Genomic DNA, 18,180 nt, shown 5'->3' with positions numbered 1-18,180 from the left:
AACCCCAAAGTAGAGCAACAGATAAAAACAAAGTTGATACTGGAAGTCACACAACCATGTAATATTCTGTGTGGCAGCTGTAGGTGTCATCTGAAAATGGCATGGGGAGATTTGGTCCAGGATTCTAGTAAATCTAGGTGATTTCAGAGTATGCTGTCTAAAGGCCCAAGGATGTGTGTTGCAAATACACTAAATGGTACAAAAATAACACTTTGTGCTGCTGGGTTTCACAAAAGAGCTGTTGGAGGCATCTGTTCTCAAATCCATCGGCTTTGGGGATCTGCTGCTCACATCAAAAATAGACAGCAAGCTTCCATGATGGTATTCCTCTACAGGGCTACAGAAAGTTTGTTGAGTCATTTAGAAGTTTCTGTATGGTGAGACATAAAAAACTATCTCAACTATTAACCTCCAGGTGTGAACTAGCCTGCTTGAGGATGGTGTCCCATGGGCATCTACAGAGGGAAAGGAAATTGATCTGAATTTTTTCAAGAGTGTAGAAGCTTTCAATCTTTTACAGAGAAAAGATGTGATCAAGAAAAAATAAAAAAAAGATAAAGAGAACTCCTACAGTGTATTTAAATGGAGTTTTATATCTTCAAGAAGGTTCTTAGCTTGGAACTGGTTTCAGCTTTAAAAAAATTACTGCAGTGGAAATATGCGTCAGAGTGTAGGAGGGCAAAAACACCCAGTTAAAAATTAGCAGAAAAATGGGCCTGCAAGAGCAGTAATACACAATCATAGAAAAATGCCCCTTCACAGTAAAATGGTACTAGAAACAGCAGTTTTGACCCTTACAATTTATTTTTACATTAGTATGAAAATGTTTCATTGAACTGGTAAAATACACTCACATGTAAGAATGTAGTCTATGAAATGCGACTACGGCCATGTATAAAGTATGACAGTCTTGCAGAATTACATACCAGTAAAAGGGAATCAGAAAGCTTGGGGATATTTTTGTTTGTTTGTTTGTTTTTAAATCTGACATCCACATCTTTTTCATTTCACTTCTGAATTCTTCTGCAGCAGATCAGCCAAATGCTACCACAAAGTGTGATTGCTTGGATTGCCACAGATTCTCTAGGATTTGTGGGGAAAGACTGTATAGAGTGCTGGCTTTGCAGTGATATTACATACTTGGTTTTTTTTCTGCTACAAATCAATAATTTAGTGAAAACAGAATAAAATCCCATCCACACTGGCACAAAACCTCTCCCCCAAACCAAAAAACCACAAAACACCCAAATCCACAACAAATTTGTCATGCTCAGTTGCTGTGTGCTGAAAGATACCTGGGATGACTGACTTGCCTTTCAAATACAGCAAGGATTGGTTACAACTGGGAAAAGAACACAGATTCTTCCTCAGAGGATAAGGGAGACTGAGCAAAATCACAGTTTGCTGTTCTCTTGTGGTATTCTCTTTGTTCCTCCTTCCTAGGTCCATAACTTTGCATCCTGCTTTCTTAAAAAACACTTCATTTGAACGTACCTTTATTACTAAGAAACGGCATCATTATTTACTATTTCACAAGTTTGCTAATACAGCCACTGATCTGGTCAACAGTGATTGTAAATTCCAAGAACACTGTTTTCATGAAGTTATCAGGATTTAAAAGATGTTTGCCAAAATAGACCTTTTTCTGAGATGTGAGATGTACCTGCACTGTAATTATATTTGAGTATCAAGCAACATTAAGTTATATGTAGTATGAAAATAGATATGCTGTTTCTGAAAATGGGTCCTCTTCACAAATAGCACCGTCAATTTGATGAGACATCCAGACCTTTACTGGAAAATTCCACCATGTCAAATTTCTGCTGCCCTACTGCAGCTGTGCTGCTTTTGTTTCCTATGTATGGACACATTAGTTTACTTCTATTTGCCTGGGATTTTCTAGTGTTATGTTCAAGCTTCAAATACTCACCCTTAAAAGTGTTTATAGCCTTTCACATTAAGGAACTGGAAAATACTTCATAATGGCTTCTAAAATTAATGAATTAGAGTGTTCATATTATAATTTTTCCTTGAGTAGCTGTCTTGGTTCTTCAGCATCTTGTGTTGTGCTTACTTTAAGACAGCCAACCTTGACATGATTCCTTACAACAATTCATACTGGTCATAGTCTACTGTCTTTCTCAAAAGGCCTCTGGATGAGAACACAAATATTAACATGGACTTAAGGTAAGTGCAGCAGAAAACTGTTTTTTCTAGATGCGCAGTAAAGCCAAGCTGCACATTACATCATGCAAAGGGGATGCGTGTGTGCATGGTCATGGCGGTGGGTGAGAGAAGACCATGTTAAATCTTATCAGATTTTTGATGCTTCCCAAAAACCAGCCAAACCCTCCTTCTTAGTCCCATTAGAATCACCCACTCTAGTGCAGAACTCAACACAGTAACTGTCTGCTGCATTAGGACTGTGTCAAATGGTTTGGTATGTCAATAAGATCAAGCTAATTGAGAATGCAGTGACTTGTCTTGCCTGCAAACTGTGTCTGTTCTGCCTTTAAAATTAAGAACCAAGTCATCTTCCTAAGTAATTGGTATTCAGCTTGGAAATTACATTAGTAGAAAAAATGTTTTTATCTTGTTTTAAGGAGAAAGGTAACTTAAGGCATAGAGGAGCAGGAAAAGGATTAACCACAAACCTAAGCAAGTCATGGTTCTTACCTCTCTTTTCTATTTCCTTCTTCATTCCCTAGGCTAAACAGAAGGGTATTTACATATAACATTATATACTTTAAAGAAAAAAAGCTGTTTTGGAAGAGTAGTAGAAACAATATGATTGACTTCAGATCTTGTCTGGGCTTCTGCTTTGAGTCTGGAAATCTTGTTACTGGTTACACTTAATTACACATCCTGCTCTGCATTCACTACAAGTTTAGATCAAGAGAATACCATTTAACTAGGCAAAGACATATTTATCTAGTGAAATAAAAGTAAACTACTGAAGGATTGTTTAACAGATCTTTACAAAGTGCCTGGGTCTTCTTTAAAACCAAAATTAAAACATTTTACTGTAATCACAGGGTGAACATTCATGTAAACTGAAGTGTTTATATTTATTAAAACTGCTCAGTACAGGAAAATGATACATATATTTTTATTAGGAGAACCAGTCAGAACATTATTCTACAAATCAGGCTTTGCTGTCTAGTATGTACATATTTTTACATGAAGAAAGCTATGTCGGCCCTAACCAGAAATTGTGAGACTGGGCACTGTTCTTTAGCTTCAGTGTCCTTTGCAAAGCCTCTCTGTGCAGCCACTGTGCACAGACAGTAAGTTTGTCTGTACAGCACAGTGATTAGGGTTGGGTCAACACAGAAAACAGAATTGCATAGAGGATGTAATGAGGTCTGCAGACTTGATACGGAAAGCAAAAGAATTTGGCTTTGCTCTTTAAACCCAAATAGGAGAATCACTTAGCTTATTAGCAAAGTCCACTTCAAAAGGTAGTGGAAGTGATGCATTTGGATGGACCAAGTCAGATGTGTGATCAATTTTCAGACCACAGCATACAAGAAGTCACTAGTTTACATAACTTTACTTAAAATAAAATGAAAATGATTGATTAAATAATAAAGCTCTGATATTTAGGAACAAAAATCAGTAATATATTAACATACAAGAGTTTGGATCAAACTTTTCACACAAGCAGGAAGCACATTAGACTCAATTAATGCTCAACAGCTCTTAGTTACTTTTAAGAAGCAGAATTTTTCAACTTGTGTCTTAATACATGAAGTACAAAGCAGATTTTTTTTTCAACTCATGTCTCCAAGCATTAAGTTACAGGCATGCAAAACCACAGATATGTGAAAAATATTTTTTACTTATCTCATGTGAGACTGAAATAGTTTCTTCTAACTTAAGGTCAAGGCAAATGCATCCTGAAAATCATAAAGTAACTTCAGACAAATGGTAATTTAAGAAACTAAATGCAACTAAATTTAAGAAAGCCAAAATAGATATGTGCGTACTTTAATTACACAATTGGGTAAGAAAAATTTCAGGCTGTATGTATGGATTTACACAAAAATAATGCTATTATGTTGGTGCATAGGTACTTAAATAGTTGGCCTTTCTATTGTATTTCCCAAGAGATTCCATATTGTACTTTCTCCTTTTCACATCTGACACGCAAGTCTCCATGCTTTAGGCTTAAGTTTTTAATTTATTTTCCCGTTTCTTTAACTGAGGTAAAGATATGGCTGCAGTGCACTTCAGTCAGCCATCCAGTCTGAACAAATGGAAAGGTAAGCCTGGCACAAGGATATTAAATTTCATTTAAACTTTCTAAGTATTAGCCTGAAATGGAAAGAATAATAGCTTATAAGCTGCAGCAACTGGTGTAACCAGGAAAAGTGCAAAGCCAGAGCTCAGTTAATTAACAGCAAACAGCCCATAAAATGGAAACATACAACTAAACTGGAGTTTTCCTAAAACAACATGAACAAAACCGGAATCTTTTAAGTGGTTAGAAAACTGCTGAAGCTGTGTCTGGTGTAGGCTGGCTTCGGTTAAAACTGAGTCAAAACGACTCCTAGTTAAACATGAGCATCACCAGACCCTTTCAACCTATATTCTCCTGTGTAATAATGGCTTTTCATTTCAAACTCATTTAGTTTGAATGATCTTCTCACACCTACTGAAAGTAATTCAAATACTTTCAGCACTAGTTGGAAGAAGCCTATGCAAACTCTTATTAATCTTCTGCACTGTCCTACTCATGAGAAAATACTTGCAGTGGTTAAGCCTCAAGTTACTTGAACTTTTGAATTATTCTTGTCTGACTAGAGAGCACTCTATAATCTTTTAGCAGAATAAAATTTGGTCAAAACTGTACTACATCATGACTTTCCACTGCTGTAACTCCATGTGGAAACTATTTTTTCAAAAAGTACTCATAGAATTGTAACTGAATTGGCCCCATTCTCTGATTAGATGGGAGTTTTTAGGGCTCTAATCAATCTATTTCTCTTAATTACAATGCCTGCTACTCAATCTATCTCTACCACAACTGTTCGGTCAACAAAATGTTTATTGCTCTTGCTTTTCAGTGTAAATGCATGTAGGCCAGGCATATTTTTAATTTCTTCATTCTTCTTCCATTTCAAACTCATAGCTATGCAGCTGGAATTTTCTAGCAAAATGGCTAAACCAGAAATGTTAGGGAGAAGCATAAAAGAGAAGTAAAAATTGATAGACTGAGAAGAATATATACTACTTTTTAATGAACTTCAGATTTTATGAAATGTACTGTATCTTACTATAAAAGGGAAATTATATGGAAATATAAAATTAGAGCCTTCAATTAAGAAAGTCTCAGTAATTTACTAACACTATGAAACTACTTGTGCTGACAAGTGAGCTGAACAGGAAAGGAACATTAAAATTGAATATAAATTTTGAGGATTTAACTCTAATTTTATGTTGAGCATGTCTTAAGATGGTTAAGGATTAATTTCACTATGTCCCTGTAGACATGAAGTCAACTGGCAATGTGACTGCAGCAAAGCTGTGAGCAAAAATATACTCTTATTAAGCAACACAAATCAAGAAAACAAATACAGGTTTGTGCAGAGCTTAAAAACAGAGGTCTTCCACTGCCCATGGATCTTCACTGGATTCCAGAGCCTTGCTTGAGATTTCACACCAGAAATATGACGATAATAAACTTCCATGTGTCCACTTTGCATGTGGCACTTTGTGTCTTCACACTGGTTTTACATTTAAACTCACTAAATTTCCTTAGTTAGGAGCCTGTCTCTGGATAGAAAGGACAAAGGAATGGAACAGAGAGTTGCTCTAATGTGTGCTTCAGAATTTTGGGGAAAGGAGTAACTCACAAAGGAACAGCGCAAGTTGCAGATGCTTTCCTGGATGCATAAACTTGACACGTGTAAAGCTGAGTGCTGGTACCCTGCCAAGTTCTGTGCTGCTCCACATTTACTTAAAAAAGCTCACCTAAATTACCATTCTCTCTGCAAGGGATTCCTTCAGCCTCTGATCTTAGGAGTTGCTCCTAACCACAGGGAACAACCCTGCTTTTGTAACTGGGAGTGTGAACATTAGCTGGACCACACTATTTTTCCCAGTGCTCATAGGTTAGCAATGTCACAATGTCAGAGAAGAATCTCTTTCATGAGAATTCTCTGGTGTTCTATGGACTGCTCTACAGACCCCAAAGGAAGACCACTAAGCTTGGTAGAAGGATTAAGTAATGACGTGGCTTTTTAGAAAAGGCTGCAGATGGGACACATCATCTTCAGCGTCAACTCTCAGCTGGGAAACAACAGGCATCAGGTAAATGGGTACTTGGTAGACTTTTTCTACCATAGGCAGACACTACCACCAGTCCAAATTCTGTTCCAGAAATTGTGATGTAAAGTCACTTTTATTCTAAATTGCTTTTGTAGTATTGTCTTATTTTTAGCTTTTGTTGGTTTTTTAATGTGTAGCTTCAAAAAAAACCCAAAAAACAAACCAAAAAAAAACCCCCAAACAAACCCAGCTGTTGCCTTATTTATTTAGCAAATTAGGATATCAAATTAATTTCTTATGAAGATTTCTGTTCCAAGTTCTTCAACACCATTTCTGCTTGTTTTCAGTCTCCTGATAAGATCAAAATACAGTTGACTAATATTGTCCTAAAACACTTTTAGTAACTTCAGCTTTTATCTGTCTCATCAAGGAAATGGCTGATGGCCCATTATTTGTTACTCAGCTCAGTGGTGTGTTTCAATGGTTTCATTAGACGGTGGCAATGGTTGCAAATAAATTTTTGATTTTGATGTGTGCTGCATGCTCAAACATCTGACTTTCTAGCATGTAACTGAAATGACCACAAGGTCAGACTAACTTACTTTCAGCAATCTTTGGCCCTTGACATAAAACACAAATACAAGAAACACAATAGCATCTTCAGAAATTAGAAGTCAGGGTTCTAAGAGGGAGATTTTGTTAGAAAATGGGCCACTCAGTTTAAACATTTAGTGTGTGACTTTTAACTGTTTTAGGAATATTACATTTCAGGTGATGGGGTAAGTAAGAGTGAAATTCAGTAAGATGGGCTTTGTTTTAGTAAAACAGTATACTAACTTCAAAATTATCAAGAATCCAAGTACTAAACAAAGTGCAAGAAATGTCCCATTTTTTTCCCTACAAAACAGGGATCAATCATTTGATTCCTTTGATGAAGCCAACAGAAAATTTACTAATTTAGTTTAAAGAGCCTCAAATCAATCAAAACAATTTCTATTCCCTAACAGCAAAAAAGTTCTTACTGGAACACAGCTGATTTTCAATAGAAAGGCACACACATTAATTCAACCAGAAGTATGCAAGACAGAATATCCTTCAATGCTCAGTTCTAAGACACCTTGAGCTTGAAAACTTTCCTGTTGCTGCACTTAAAAACCCTATTTTTCTTCTTGTTACACACCTGAATGTAGCTGTCTGTAGTGGCACAAACACTTGAAGAAAAGTAGGGGGAGCAAGTGGGTTTGCATAACTAGTAAGACGCCGGATCAGCTTACTCCAGCTGTAATTTCTCCTAGCTGTAAGACATTTGTTTTGGAGTTTTTTGTTTGTTGGCACGTTTTTTTTTTCCTGTTTGTTTATTCTGTTGTGTTATTTTGTTTTTTGTTTTTTTTTTTTTTAATCAAAACTTCACTGCTGGAGTTAGACAAAAAGTAATTTATTGCCTGAAAGCCTTCACAGTGATTTGTATTTCACAAGATGAGTAGAACAGTTTCATAAAGAAAAACAAAGTTGTGGAAAAAAAACCAAAAGCAGTAATTTTTGTCCTAGAAACAAATGACAGCTCTTCTAGGTGCCTTCCAATGTAAATGTGCGTCCTTCAGGACACTCCAACGAGAACTTTGGATGCAATCCTTAGGCTCAACTCGTGCTTCTGTCATCATTCCTGTGCAGCACTTAGATCTGTCTGCAGAAGAACACAGGGTCTTCTGGCAGCTGTTAATTCCACAGACATCTTCCTTGTAGGCTGCTGAACCCATGGCAGCAGAAGACATTACATTAAGAGTTACTTATGAATACAGACTCTGCCTCCAATGCTCAACTGAAAAAACAGTGACTTGAGCCATTCGCTCCATGTCCTGTGACACTGAAGAATTTTAAGCCTGTGAGCTTTGTTTATGCAGGAGAAAGACTCATGTAACAGATACCTGGGCCTTCTCGCCTCTCATTACAGAACTTTGAAGCTTGCACTTTGAAACTGCATCATTTTAATCAGCAGTATGCAGCATAACATATGGCTGACTATGGCAAAAGGCTGAGCTAGTAAAAAAGCTGGTTGATTAAATGTGAAGCAGAACAATCTTAAATACTATAAGTTATGTTCAACAACTGTTGAATGAACGCTAGAGAGAAAAAAATGGTGGCTTTGGTTTTTTTTCTTCCCCTCTAGGATCTTTGAGTTCACACAAAATAAAACATCACTGTTCATTTAACCACAGTATTGCACAATTGTATTTAGCACGATGCTAAAACATTTGTTCTATGGTTTTAACATCTGAACAGTCTACAATTACATCTGCAGATGACTACTTGTGCAATGTCCCCATCTTAAACAGTTCTGGTCAATCAAACAGTGCCTTCTTTGGTAAGAGCTTAACAAGCTTTACTGGCATCTAGTTCTTTCAAGGATGATAAAAATAAAAATCTGGCTCAATGTATTTTTAAAAATGGGAAATTAGGAGTGCTCCAAACTTTTAAAAATCTCTTAAATACTTAGTGTGATTTTCATTTATCCCCAGACTTTCGCAAGAGCTTTTCATTTATCCCCAGTCTTTCACAAGAGCTTTTTTTTCCTTTTTTTTTGTTTTGTTTTTTTTTTAGTTTCACAGACTGCTGTGTTAGAATGGATTTGTTAGAAGTCTCTCTTACAGAAGTTAGCAACAAAAAGTTAAAAATGAGATTGTATCTCAAATACTTGTAACATTTACTTACCATCACAGTAAGAAAGTATCTCTCAATAATGTGCACTATTCGGCTGCAGCTATTTGAGCGATCTGAAGAAAGTGATGCCTTAGGTTTTAACTTTTCTATTTCTCATATCCTGTACTGCCTAGTGTGTAATTCTGAAGTTTCGTGTGGCCTGTTAACTACTGCTCTCTCATGCTGGTTAGACATAACAAACCCTCTCTAGGTTTGCACTTCAAGGACACCTTGTTGTCCCTGGCCCCAAAATGTGTAAAATAAAAGCCTTTGAGAGGAGGGGCAAACTTCGGGTAATTACATCATTAACTGAAATTATAATTGGAGAATTAACCCTGATATGCAAATGGACCAAACTTATAAAAACGTGAAGAATCCATGACCCAGCGTCCATCCTGGGTGGAGTCCCTTGTACGCTTTATACTCCCAAGGTGTATGTTTGAAGGCCCTTCAAATAAATACCTACTTTTATTCTCTTATTCTTGTCTGGCCTCTCTTTCCAGGTAGCCACTTCAAGGCATCAGAAGTACTATTTTTTAACCCTGCAGGGAAGCTTGAAAGTGGCTGAATTTACTTTCTCATTTTCTTTAATTCACAGGAAGCAGCAATATATTTTAAAACTGTTTATTCAGCTTCAGGTATCTCTTCTAAAGATACCTGTGGTATATTTGATGCACATCTTCCCTCATTACGTCAAACACACTTAAACTTTGAGGTAATTTACGACAAAACGTAAGAGCACTTTCAAAAAATAAAAGCAAGAGATCAGTATTAAAAATTTTAGGCAGGATAAATAGAAAAATATTCTGTCTTCCTTTCACTACAAATAGTTTCAGCATAATACACTTGAAAAAGCAAAATAATCAGGGCATAAAGTCCAAGTGAATTTCCAAAGCAAACCTTATTTAAGCAAGCATTTCACCTGTGCTAACATTTCAGGGATTGGGCCCACAGCAATAGAGAAGACAAAGCTTTCCTGAGGCGAGTTGTCTCAGGTCATTCTGCACCTTACATAGAGGAACAGAGGAAGGAAGAGTCAAAATTTTACCAGAATTAAAAATCAAACCTTGTCATGCTGGCTCCATGTGGGCAAATAATGGTCCCTCTCTACAGCAGCATCTCCATTTATGCCTGCCAGCCAGTACTGACTGTCAGTATTAACTGCATGAAGGAACATACACCCAGGGAAATTTGGGGAAATGTTAGCAGTGGTGTCCTGCTGTCCCAGAAGGACCTTTCAGTATTCCAGAGATACAAGGCACTTGCTGGGAAGGCCTGAGATGAAACCTGTGAGTTTAGAAGATGGTCCTCTGCCCATTCAGTGATGAAGGTGTGCCATACTTCCCCTGTGATAATTCCAAAAAGGAACTTTGATTTAAAATGTGACATCGTCTGGCTATGTGAAGATTATTCCTTTGCAAAGCCTGATTTCACCCTCTCATTTATATGCTATACTGCAATACTCTAAGTGAGATAGTTTTACAGTTGCGAAGATATGTTTCGAAAACGACATAGACATTGCAAGTTATAGTTTTTCATACAAGTTAAAAAAGCTAATCGGAATCTTCATCATCAAGGTATTCCTCTGCATTACTCAATGTTCGGACTGTACCTGGAAAGAAACAAATTAAAACAAAGTACTAAAAATACCAGGCACAGAGGTAACAAGACTGACATAATTCACAAAAGTGACAACCATTGTTATCCTAGATTTCTGGAAGAAGAAAATGAGTAAGTTTAAAACTAACCTGGGTCAACTGTTTTGAGAAAAGAAATCTAAGGGGAAAAAATCATGTTTCTCTATTTTAGGAGAAGCAGGAAAGGGAGAACGGGAAGAGAAGAAATTGCAGGGCCCTGTGCTCAAAGGGCCATACTTTAAGAAAGTACAAATTACGGTTCTTCTGCTCCTTCTGCTGTGTGTTTAGCAGCACAATTAACACAACCTTTTTGTTTCTATGACATGATTTTAATAATTTAAATTTTTTAGAATATACTTCAGCAACTGATTTTGAATACCTGTCTGTACATGTGAAACATAAATCTGAACAAAGAGATGGAGAGAAAGTAAGCTTCCTCCAATGAAACAGTTCTAGATATGGACTATGATAGAAGCCATATGTAATTAGGAACAAGGGAGAGGAAGACTGCTGATACAGAACTGAATCTCTGAAAAAGAACAATGTTTCCCTTCCAGACACTGGAAATACTTAAATGCAGACTCAAGATACAGAAAAATGAAAATAGTGAAAATAACCAAGAAAATACAAAATACAAGGAAAGTATACAGATCAGTGGTGTCAGAGATATCACAAAAGGTGAGGTTGAGACAGAAAACCAAAAAACTGAGATTATCGGCTGTTATATCAAGGCAAGCAAAAAAAGACAGGGTGTGAAATTACCAGAGACTGGTGATAGATGAGGTGACCAAGGATGAAAAATTTGTCAGTCATTGAACCAAAATTAATTTAAAGGGAGTGAAGAAGTAGATTAGTTACTTAGTACCAGGAAATAGAACATTAGTATAATTACCGGGACATCAGAACAGAGAAAACACCTGTACCAGGTGCCCACAATAGACATGCAAAGATGAACAAAGTGCTTTTAGTAGGGATTAACTAACTTTAGGAAAAAATTACGTATTTTATATATATACATAAATATATGTATGTATGCATATATATGTATGCATGTACACACACAAACACACACAGAGAAGGACTTCTGCCATTTTTTACAACTGCTTTCTTAAGACCCAAGATTGGGAGAAATAATTTGCCAGTTTTCTGGGAAATTTTGATTTTACCTCTACCAAAGAGCAGGACAATATTTTTCCTGCAACTGCTCTTCCTGGCCTTCTGTAGCGGTTTGATCCAAAATACTCATTACTGTTTATCTTCTGTGAGATAAGCATTAGGAGAAAAGCAAAGCAGGCACCAAACTTGAAAGAATATAAAGAAGTTTATTAACAGATCTAAAAGAGGGAAAAAAAATTATACCACACCTTCAGAACTCTCCACCTCCCCCCACCTTCCTCCCTTCTCCCACTGACAATGGAAAAAGACAACCCTTAAGATGTTCAGTCTGTTTACCACTTCCATAATAACCTTGTTCAGTCCATTTAGAAAGAGAAGTCTCTTCTTGCTCGTGCTATGAAAACACTATCACAACGAGACAGCCACCCACTTCCAAATATTGTTCAGTCCATTTAGGAAGAGGAGTCTCTCTGCTCGCATGTGAGTCCCTTAACCGACTTGCAGCTTTTCCCGCAACTGCTTTCGAGGGTCCACTCTTGAAGGTTTTTGGGGTACAATTTTAAGGTTGAGCCGTTCAGAAACAAAAAACAGAGGCCCTTCTCCTTCCCTGGGAGCAAAGGGTCTTCCTCATCTTCATCTTTAGGACTATCTCTGGGAGCATCTCTAGGGACTGAGGTTTCTCCTTTCCCATTTGGAGCAAAAGTCCTCATCGCTTCCATCTCTCCCTGTCCAAACTTCTCATGAAATTACAGCTGCGTCAGCATCTGCCTATCTCAGCGCAGGTGCTTTTGCTTACGAGTTGAACACTCCACCCCCCATATCTTCATGAAATTACAACGGGATACTCTGATATATCATAGCTTCACAACAGACTTTCAGCTTTAAGCATCTCCTCTCTCTCTTCCCTCAGGTTTTGAGCTCTTCACAGCAATAACAGGGTTAATCTCACCTCGGCCTTGCAGCTGTGTGCCTTATTGCTGTTGGTCACCTGACCTCTGCCGGACATCGGGTGCCGCTTTTGCTGAAATCTTGGCTGCAGTGAGGGGGGTTCTGAGCCACTCTGGCTGCCCACAGCCCTGCTGGGGGGGTCATCCTGGAGCCGTGGCCCGGCCTGGCCTGGCCCAAGCAGGGCCTGGCCGGGCCCACTGGCCCCCACTCAGGCCCCGCAGCCACCTGTCCCAGTGCTGGAAACGAGAGAGAGCTTCGGGGGGGGTGTGTGAAATTTGTTTATTCTTAAGTGTGGATCACAGAAAGCAGTTGCAGGAAAAGCTGCAAGTTGGGGGAAGGGACTCACATGCGAGCAAGAAGAGACTCTTCCTAAATGGACTGAACAAGGTTATTATGGAAGTGATAAACAGACTGAACATCTTAAGGGTTGTCTTTTGCCATTGTCAGTGGGAGAAGGAAGGAAGGTGGGGGGAGGAGGAGAGTTCTGAAGGTATGGTATAATTTTTTTTCCCTCTTTTAGATCTGTTAATAAACTTCTTTATATTCTTTCAAGGTTGGTGCCTGCTTTGCTTTTCTCCTAATTCTTATCTCACAGAAGATAAACAGTAATGAGTATTTTGGACCAAACCACTACACTAAATTGGTGTTTCTGCCCGGTTACAAACCCAACCGGCGACACCTTCTCAAGCTGCAGTCAGCTATTCCTCCATTTTAATTACCATAACCTCTAAGCTCCTACAGGTTAGCATTTCCTCTGTTCTCACTAGTCCTGTGATGATACAACTGCTATACTGCAAAGCCCATCAAAACCAACTATAACTCTGCATGTGTTTTTAAGTAATTTCTTGTTTCACTTAAGAGTTTCCACCCTAACTTCAGCCTCCTGAAAGCTATAGGTAATAGCAGTTACACAATACTGAACAATTCAGTCTTTGTTCAGCTTTTTAAAATAGCCTCTTTAACTCTTTTGGACTTGGACACTATGCTATTGGGAGAGATGAACACAATGGGAGGCAATGAGACTATTTTGATCAACACCTGAAAGCATTCTTTCCTCAGAAAAGTCACTCAGAGACACATAGAAATAAGAAAGTAAAAAATTTAGCAGTAAGAAAAAGAGGATCGTCTGTTGGTGCTTGTTTGGCTTAAGTTTGGAGGAACAAAAAAGCATATGGGGCAAGACAGCACACTGTTTTATTCTTGTACCCTGTCTCTTATGGTATGCTACTTCTAAAATAGTTTTCATCCTTGCTTTCATTCTGCCTGAAGGGCCTGTCTTCTATTTCCTTACCTTTCTTTACCATTTTCACATATTCTGAACTCTTTTGCCTCTTGCTGACACAAGGTGGCATTTTGTGTGGAGTCAGCAGCACTGCATATGATAAACCATGTTCATATCATAGCTCTAAACTAATGCTCTCAAGTGAGCCCTTCCAAACACAACTCTTAGCCCATGTAATTCCCAAATTGTTTTTATGGCTATCAATATATCGGTATTTGGTTAAAATATTAAGTGTCCTCCAAAAGTAAAATTATCAAACAAAATCAGAAATACCTGCACTCTGTTTCTTCTTAAGCAAGGAAGCACAAGCTGCATTTGTTGCCATATCTAAAGCCAGTTTCTTCTCATTGTTTTTCAGATCTGTTCTTGCCCCTTCGTGAAGAAAATTTTCATCATGAATCACTATCCCAGTTATTTATCAACCAATATCATTATGATATGAATTTCACTAATGTGGGTTGAACAATAAAGGACAAGGGAATCTGACCTACTGACTGCTCTGAAGCAGACCAAAAGCTACGGATGCTCTTCCATAAGCTACAGTTGATTAGGGAACTTGCTGGCTGCTCTTCCTTTTTAAGAAGCAGATGTCATTGCTGTTCTGGGGTTTAAGTGCCTAATTTTGTCTGTAAAGCAGGATGAAATTATCTTGAGCAAGTGAGATGTCTACCTTCCAAACAGCTGCCAGATTTTTCTGCAAGACTTTTCCTGCAAGTCAGGCAGGTGAGCTGGCTAATGACTGTACCTGAGTTATATGGAAACACTTAAGAAATATAAATTAAAAAACCTTCAGGAATCTAGTCTGCACACAGATTGTTGAAACCTTGGTGAAGATCTTTACCCTTTTCCAGCAGCATCTCTACAATATCTGCATAACCCTTCCATGCAGCAGCATGCAAAGCTGTGTCTCCCAATTTGTTCTGTGGAGTTAGAGGGAAAAGCAACAGGATTAAAATGCAGCAAAAAACCTTTCAGCTTCTACCACAGGTGAGTAACACCACGCCTCTACTGTAAGTGTCTATTGGTTTAACCTACCTGTTGGTTTAACTCCAAGTTTGCCTGGGTAAGCAGAACATCTACTACATCTGCAGAAAACAGGGAGAGATGTTAAGAGAAAAATTTAGTGGAAACAAATATGGTTTTTTTTTTACATTCGTTGTAGTTAAGATTCAATGAAAGACCAATCAAATCAGCTAATGAAAATCTGTAAGTCAGACTGCATTGGGCAACCAACCATTAGTCACAAAACATGCTACTGCATACAATACCCAAAATAATACCACAGTTCTTTTTTATCTGTCCTTCTTCCACTCTGCTTCTAAGTTACACTAATTAGCATGCCTGCTTCAACAGCAAAAACAAAACACACAGCATTTGATGGAGCTGAACCTCCCTTCTAGCCTGATTTTTATTTACAAAAAAATAGAGTAACATTGAAAAAACCCAGCTTCATTATTTAGTGCTGCAATTTTATCAGTCAGCCTAACAAGCATATCAAGAAAACCAGAGAACAGTAATTTCAAATTAATTCTCTGATACCTTTATGTCCTCCATGGCATGCCCAATACAGAGCTGTGTTTCCAGCTTTGTCTAAGCCATTGACACCAACTCGATTATCCAAACACTCTCTCAACCAGCTTAGGTTGCCTGAAAGACAAAATCAGTTTTGATTACCTTTTTTTCTTTGAAAAGTTAAAAAACCATTAAAGGTTCTTTAAAGGAAATAGTCCTTTCTGAAAGTGATTAGCAGCAACATTTATAATTCATTGAACAACCAGCCATACCAAAATCATACCAAGTCATACCAAATGTCTTTTCTTCCATTCCCAGAAGACCTTTATATCCCCATGTAGTTAAATGGATGGTACCACACTTTTTCTGTGTATACACAGAGTGGCAATTCTACCAGGCTGTATCTCACCTTTTCAAAGCTGTAAAACTTAGCAGATAACTTGCTCAAGAAATAAGACAACCAAAACAGGCAGAACATATTCATTCCAAATATATTATTATTACTATAGCAGAAAACAAGTAAATCATCCTTTAGCATTACACAACTAAAACACCAAACATACCTCGTTTGGCAGCTTCATGCAGTGGATTATCAATAGACTCTGCTTGCTCTGCCACTGAAATGAAAGAGTAAATTCTAACTACTTCTGAAACATGTACTTGACACCTGTGTGGAAATAAAACATATTTGATTCTAACACGAAAAGAGATTTGTGAGTGACAGACTAATGAGATGCACTTTGATTTCCTGTGTATGGGAAGCTAATTCAGAGAAAAGCTTGTGAAAACTTCAAACAACAGCATCAAATTGCACAATTTATCTAAATCAGAAGACATGATCCTAGTACTCTGTTCTTACGGTCTGCAAAAGCTTCTGTTCTGCTTATACATGCAAATTTTGCAAAAGTGCAGAGACACCACCCCTCCTACCCTGGTCTAAAATTGAAGCTTTACAGATAATCTCAGTGGGAACATGAATTAACAGGTTGTTTGGGTTGTTTTAAATGTAACACACTTCAATATTCAAAAGAAATTTGAATGCAGATATGTTGCATGTATCAGCTAGTCTTGCATATTAACAGTGCATGACCTCTGATCTCTGGCAGATAGCATGAGTAGAATCAGTTTGGAAATCACAAACTAAAGTGAAATTTGATGCCATGGTGGTCTCAATGACTACGCCATAGATTCTATTAATGTATTTCTACTGACTACAGGGCAGGGAAAACAGCATTGCTACCATAATGTTTCCTACTGCAGATGGGACAACAGGAAGCAACTTCAGTCATATTGGCAACTGTGATGCAATCTCTCATGAGACACTGCTACTCTGCCTACAATTCCTGGCAGGACTTGGAAGAATTGTGTACTTGTTGCTTTTAAAAGTGATTTTAGTTGAATCTGAAAAAGCAGTTTCTATTCAGCCCAGACACATATGGGATATTTAACGCGGTGCAATCCCCAAAAAACCAATGTCTTCTGTGGCTGAATATATTCACTAAAAAAACAACAAAAGGCAAACAAAACCCCATCCTTCAGATACAAGTGTTCTTCCCCTCAAAACTGACAGTATCTCAGTATCTGTTACCTGCATAACCAGAAACATGAACACTCAGCAAACTCAAGCTGCCTCTAGGTTATAAAAACACAAGACAACCTGTCCACTGCTGATGTACAGCGGTAACTGATACTGCAGATGGATGTATTCTGAAACACATGGTAGAGTACTGTTAAGTACCAATACTGTGATCTGGTTTTGAAAAGACAGCTATTTCCTTTGATTGCGAATGATCTCACCAAATAAAAATATTCTAGACTTTACCATAGTTGCTTGGAATTAGTCCAGTTCTCCCTTTGCAAGTTCCTTTCCACCAATTTGTATCACTCTGCAGAGAAAAGGGAAAATATTTTAGATGGGATAATTTGCATCTCAGAAGTATTCAGTCTGTGTGGGATGTCTTAGACTCACCATGTCCGAGATGTAAATGATATCTCCTTCTTCAAAGTACAGTTCATCTGGCTTTAAAAAAAAATTAAGAAGAATAAACAGTAGCTTAATATGTGTATGCAAGAAAAACAAATACCTGGATAAGTCAGAATACATTCACCCCTTCATTCAAAACAATGATGACTCAATTTCTCTATCACCTAGACAACAGCCTGACAGTCTCTAGCTTGGCTTGCTTACAGTTAACTTTCTGGATCCGTAACTTTCCTAACAGCACAAAGACTGGCCTTTCCAATGAAGAGCTGTGCAACAGAAGCAGTGAAATACATCTTTTGTTTGTTAACTTCATCCCCTTTTTGGTTGGTCCCAGTTCACCATATCTCTTAGGTCTCAACTACCACTGTTGCCTTTGGAAGAAAAAACAAATAATTTAAGATTTCTGATCTTTGATTGTTGGTAACTGGTACTACAAAAGAAAGCATGCTACTTTTAAAAAGAGCTGTTCTTAAAAGAGACTGATGATGAATCAGACAGTTTCATTCACATTAAGAATGACTATCCATCAACAAGCTTTATCATTAAAATTTTGGTACAGTTAAGTCTAACATGCCAGTACTAGCAGAACTAAAGAAATATTACAGACAAGGCTAAAACTAAGATTCTCAAACCACTGAAGTCTGGATGTACTTACCGTTCTGGGCTCAAATGTATACAGGGCCCTGAATACTTTCACCTGCCCTAAAAAAAAAAAAAAACCAGAAAAATCC

At 37.7% G+C, this 18,180-nt stretch overlaps 1 protein-coding gene across 5 annotated transcripts in view; it reads right to left on the bottom strand.

The window, feature by feature from the left end:
- Nucleotides 1–18,180, bottom strand: part of OSTF1 (osteoclast stimulating factor 1) — a 40,445-nt gene that overhangs the window by 10,370 nt on the left and 11,895 nt on the right. For all 5 annotated transcript variants that reach the window (XR_011147884.1, XR_011147885.1, XM_069002546.1 and 2 more), the window contains exons 2-9: nt 18,105–18,151; nt 17,435–17,485; nt 17,288–17,351; nt 16,029–16,082; nt 15,493–15,600; nt 14,989–15,038; nt 14,795–14,873; nt 14,227–14,325 (exon numbers count right to left, since the gene is read on the bottom strand). Coding sequence is in view for 3 of the 5 variants with exons in the window: in XM_069002546.1 (XP_068858647.1) it covers nt 14,227–14,325; nt 14,795–14,873; nt 14,989–15,038; nt 15,493–15,600; nt 16,029–16,082; nt 17,288–17,351; nt 17,435–17,485; nt 18,105–18,151 (552 nt within the window). In the remaining 2 variants the exon portion in view is untranslated. The remainder of the gene's footprint in view (nt 1–14,226; nt 14,326–14,794; nt 14,874–14,988; nt 15,039–15,492; nt 15,601–16,028; nt 16,083–17,287; nt 17,352–17,434; nt 17,486–18,104; nt 18,152–18,180) is intronic.

Source organism: Aphelocoma coerulescens (assembly GCF_041296385.1).
Source record: "Aphelocoma coerulescens isolate FSJ_1873_10779 chromosome Z unlocalized genomic scaffold, UR_Acoe_1.0 ChrZ, whole genome shotgun sequence".
NCBI classification, from domain to species: Eukaryota; Metazoa; Chordata; class Aves; order Passeriformes; family Corvidae; genus Aphelocoma; species Aphelocoma coerulescens.
Note: the sequence above shows the minus strand (reverse complement) of the source record. Positions and strands in the feature narration are given on the sequence as shown.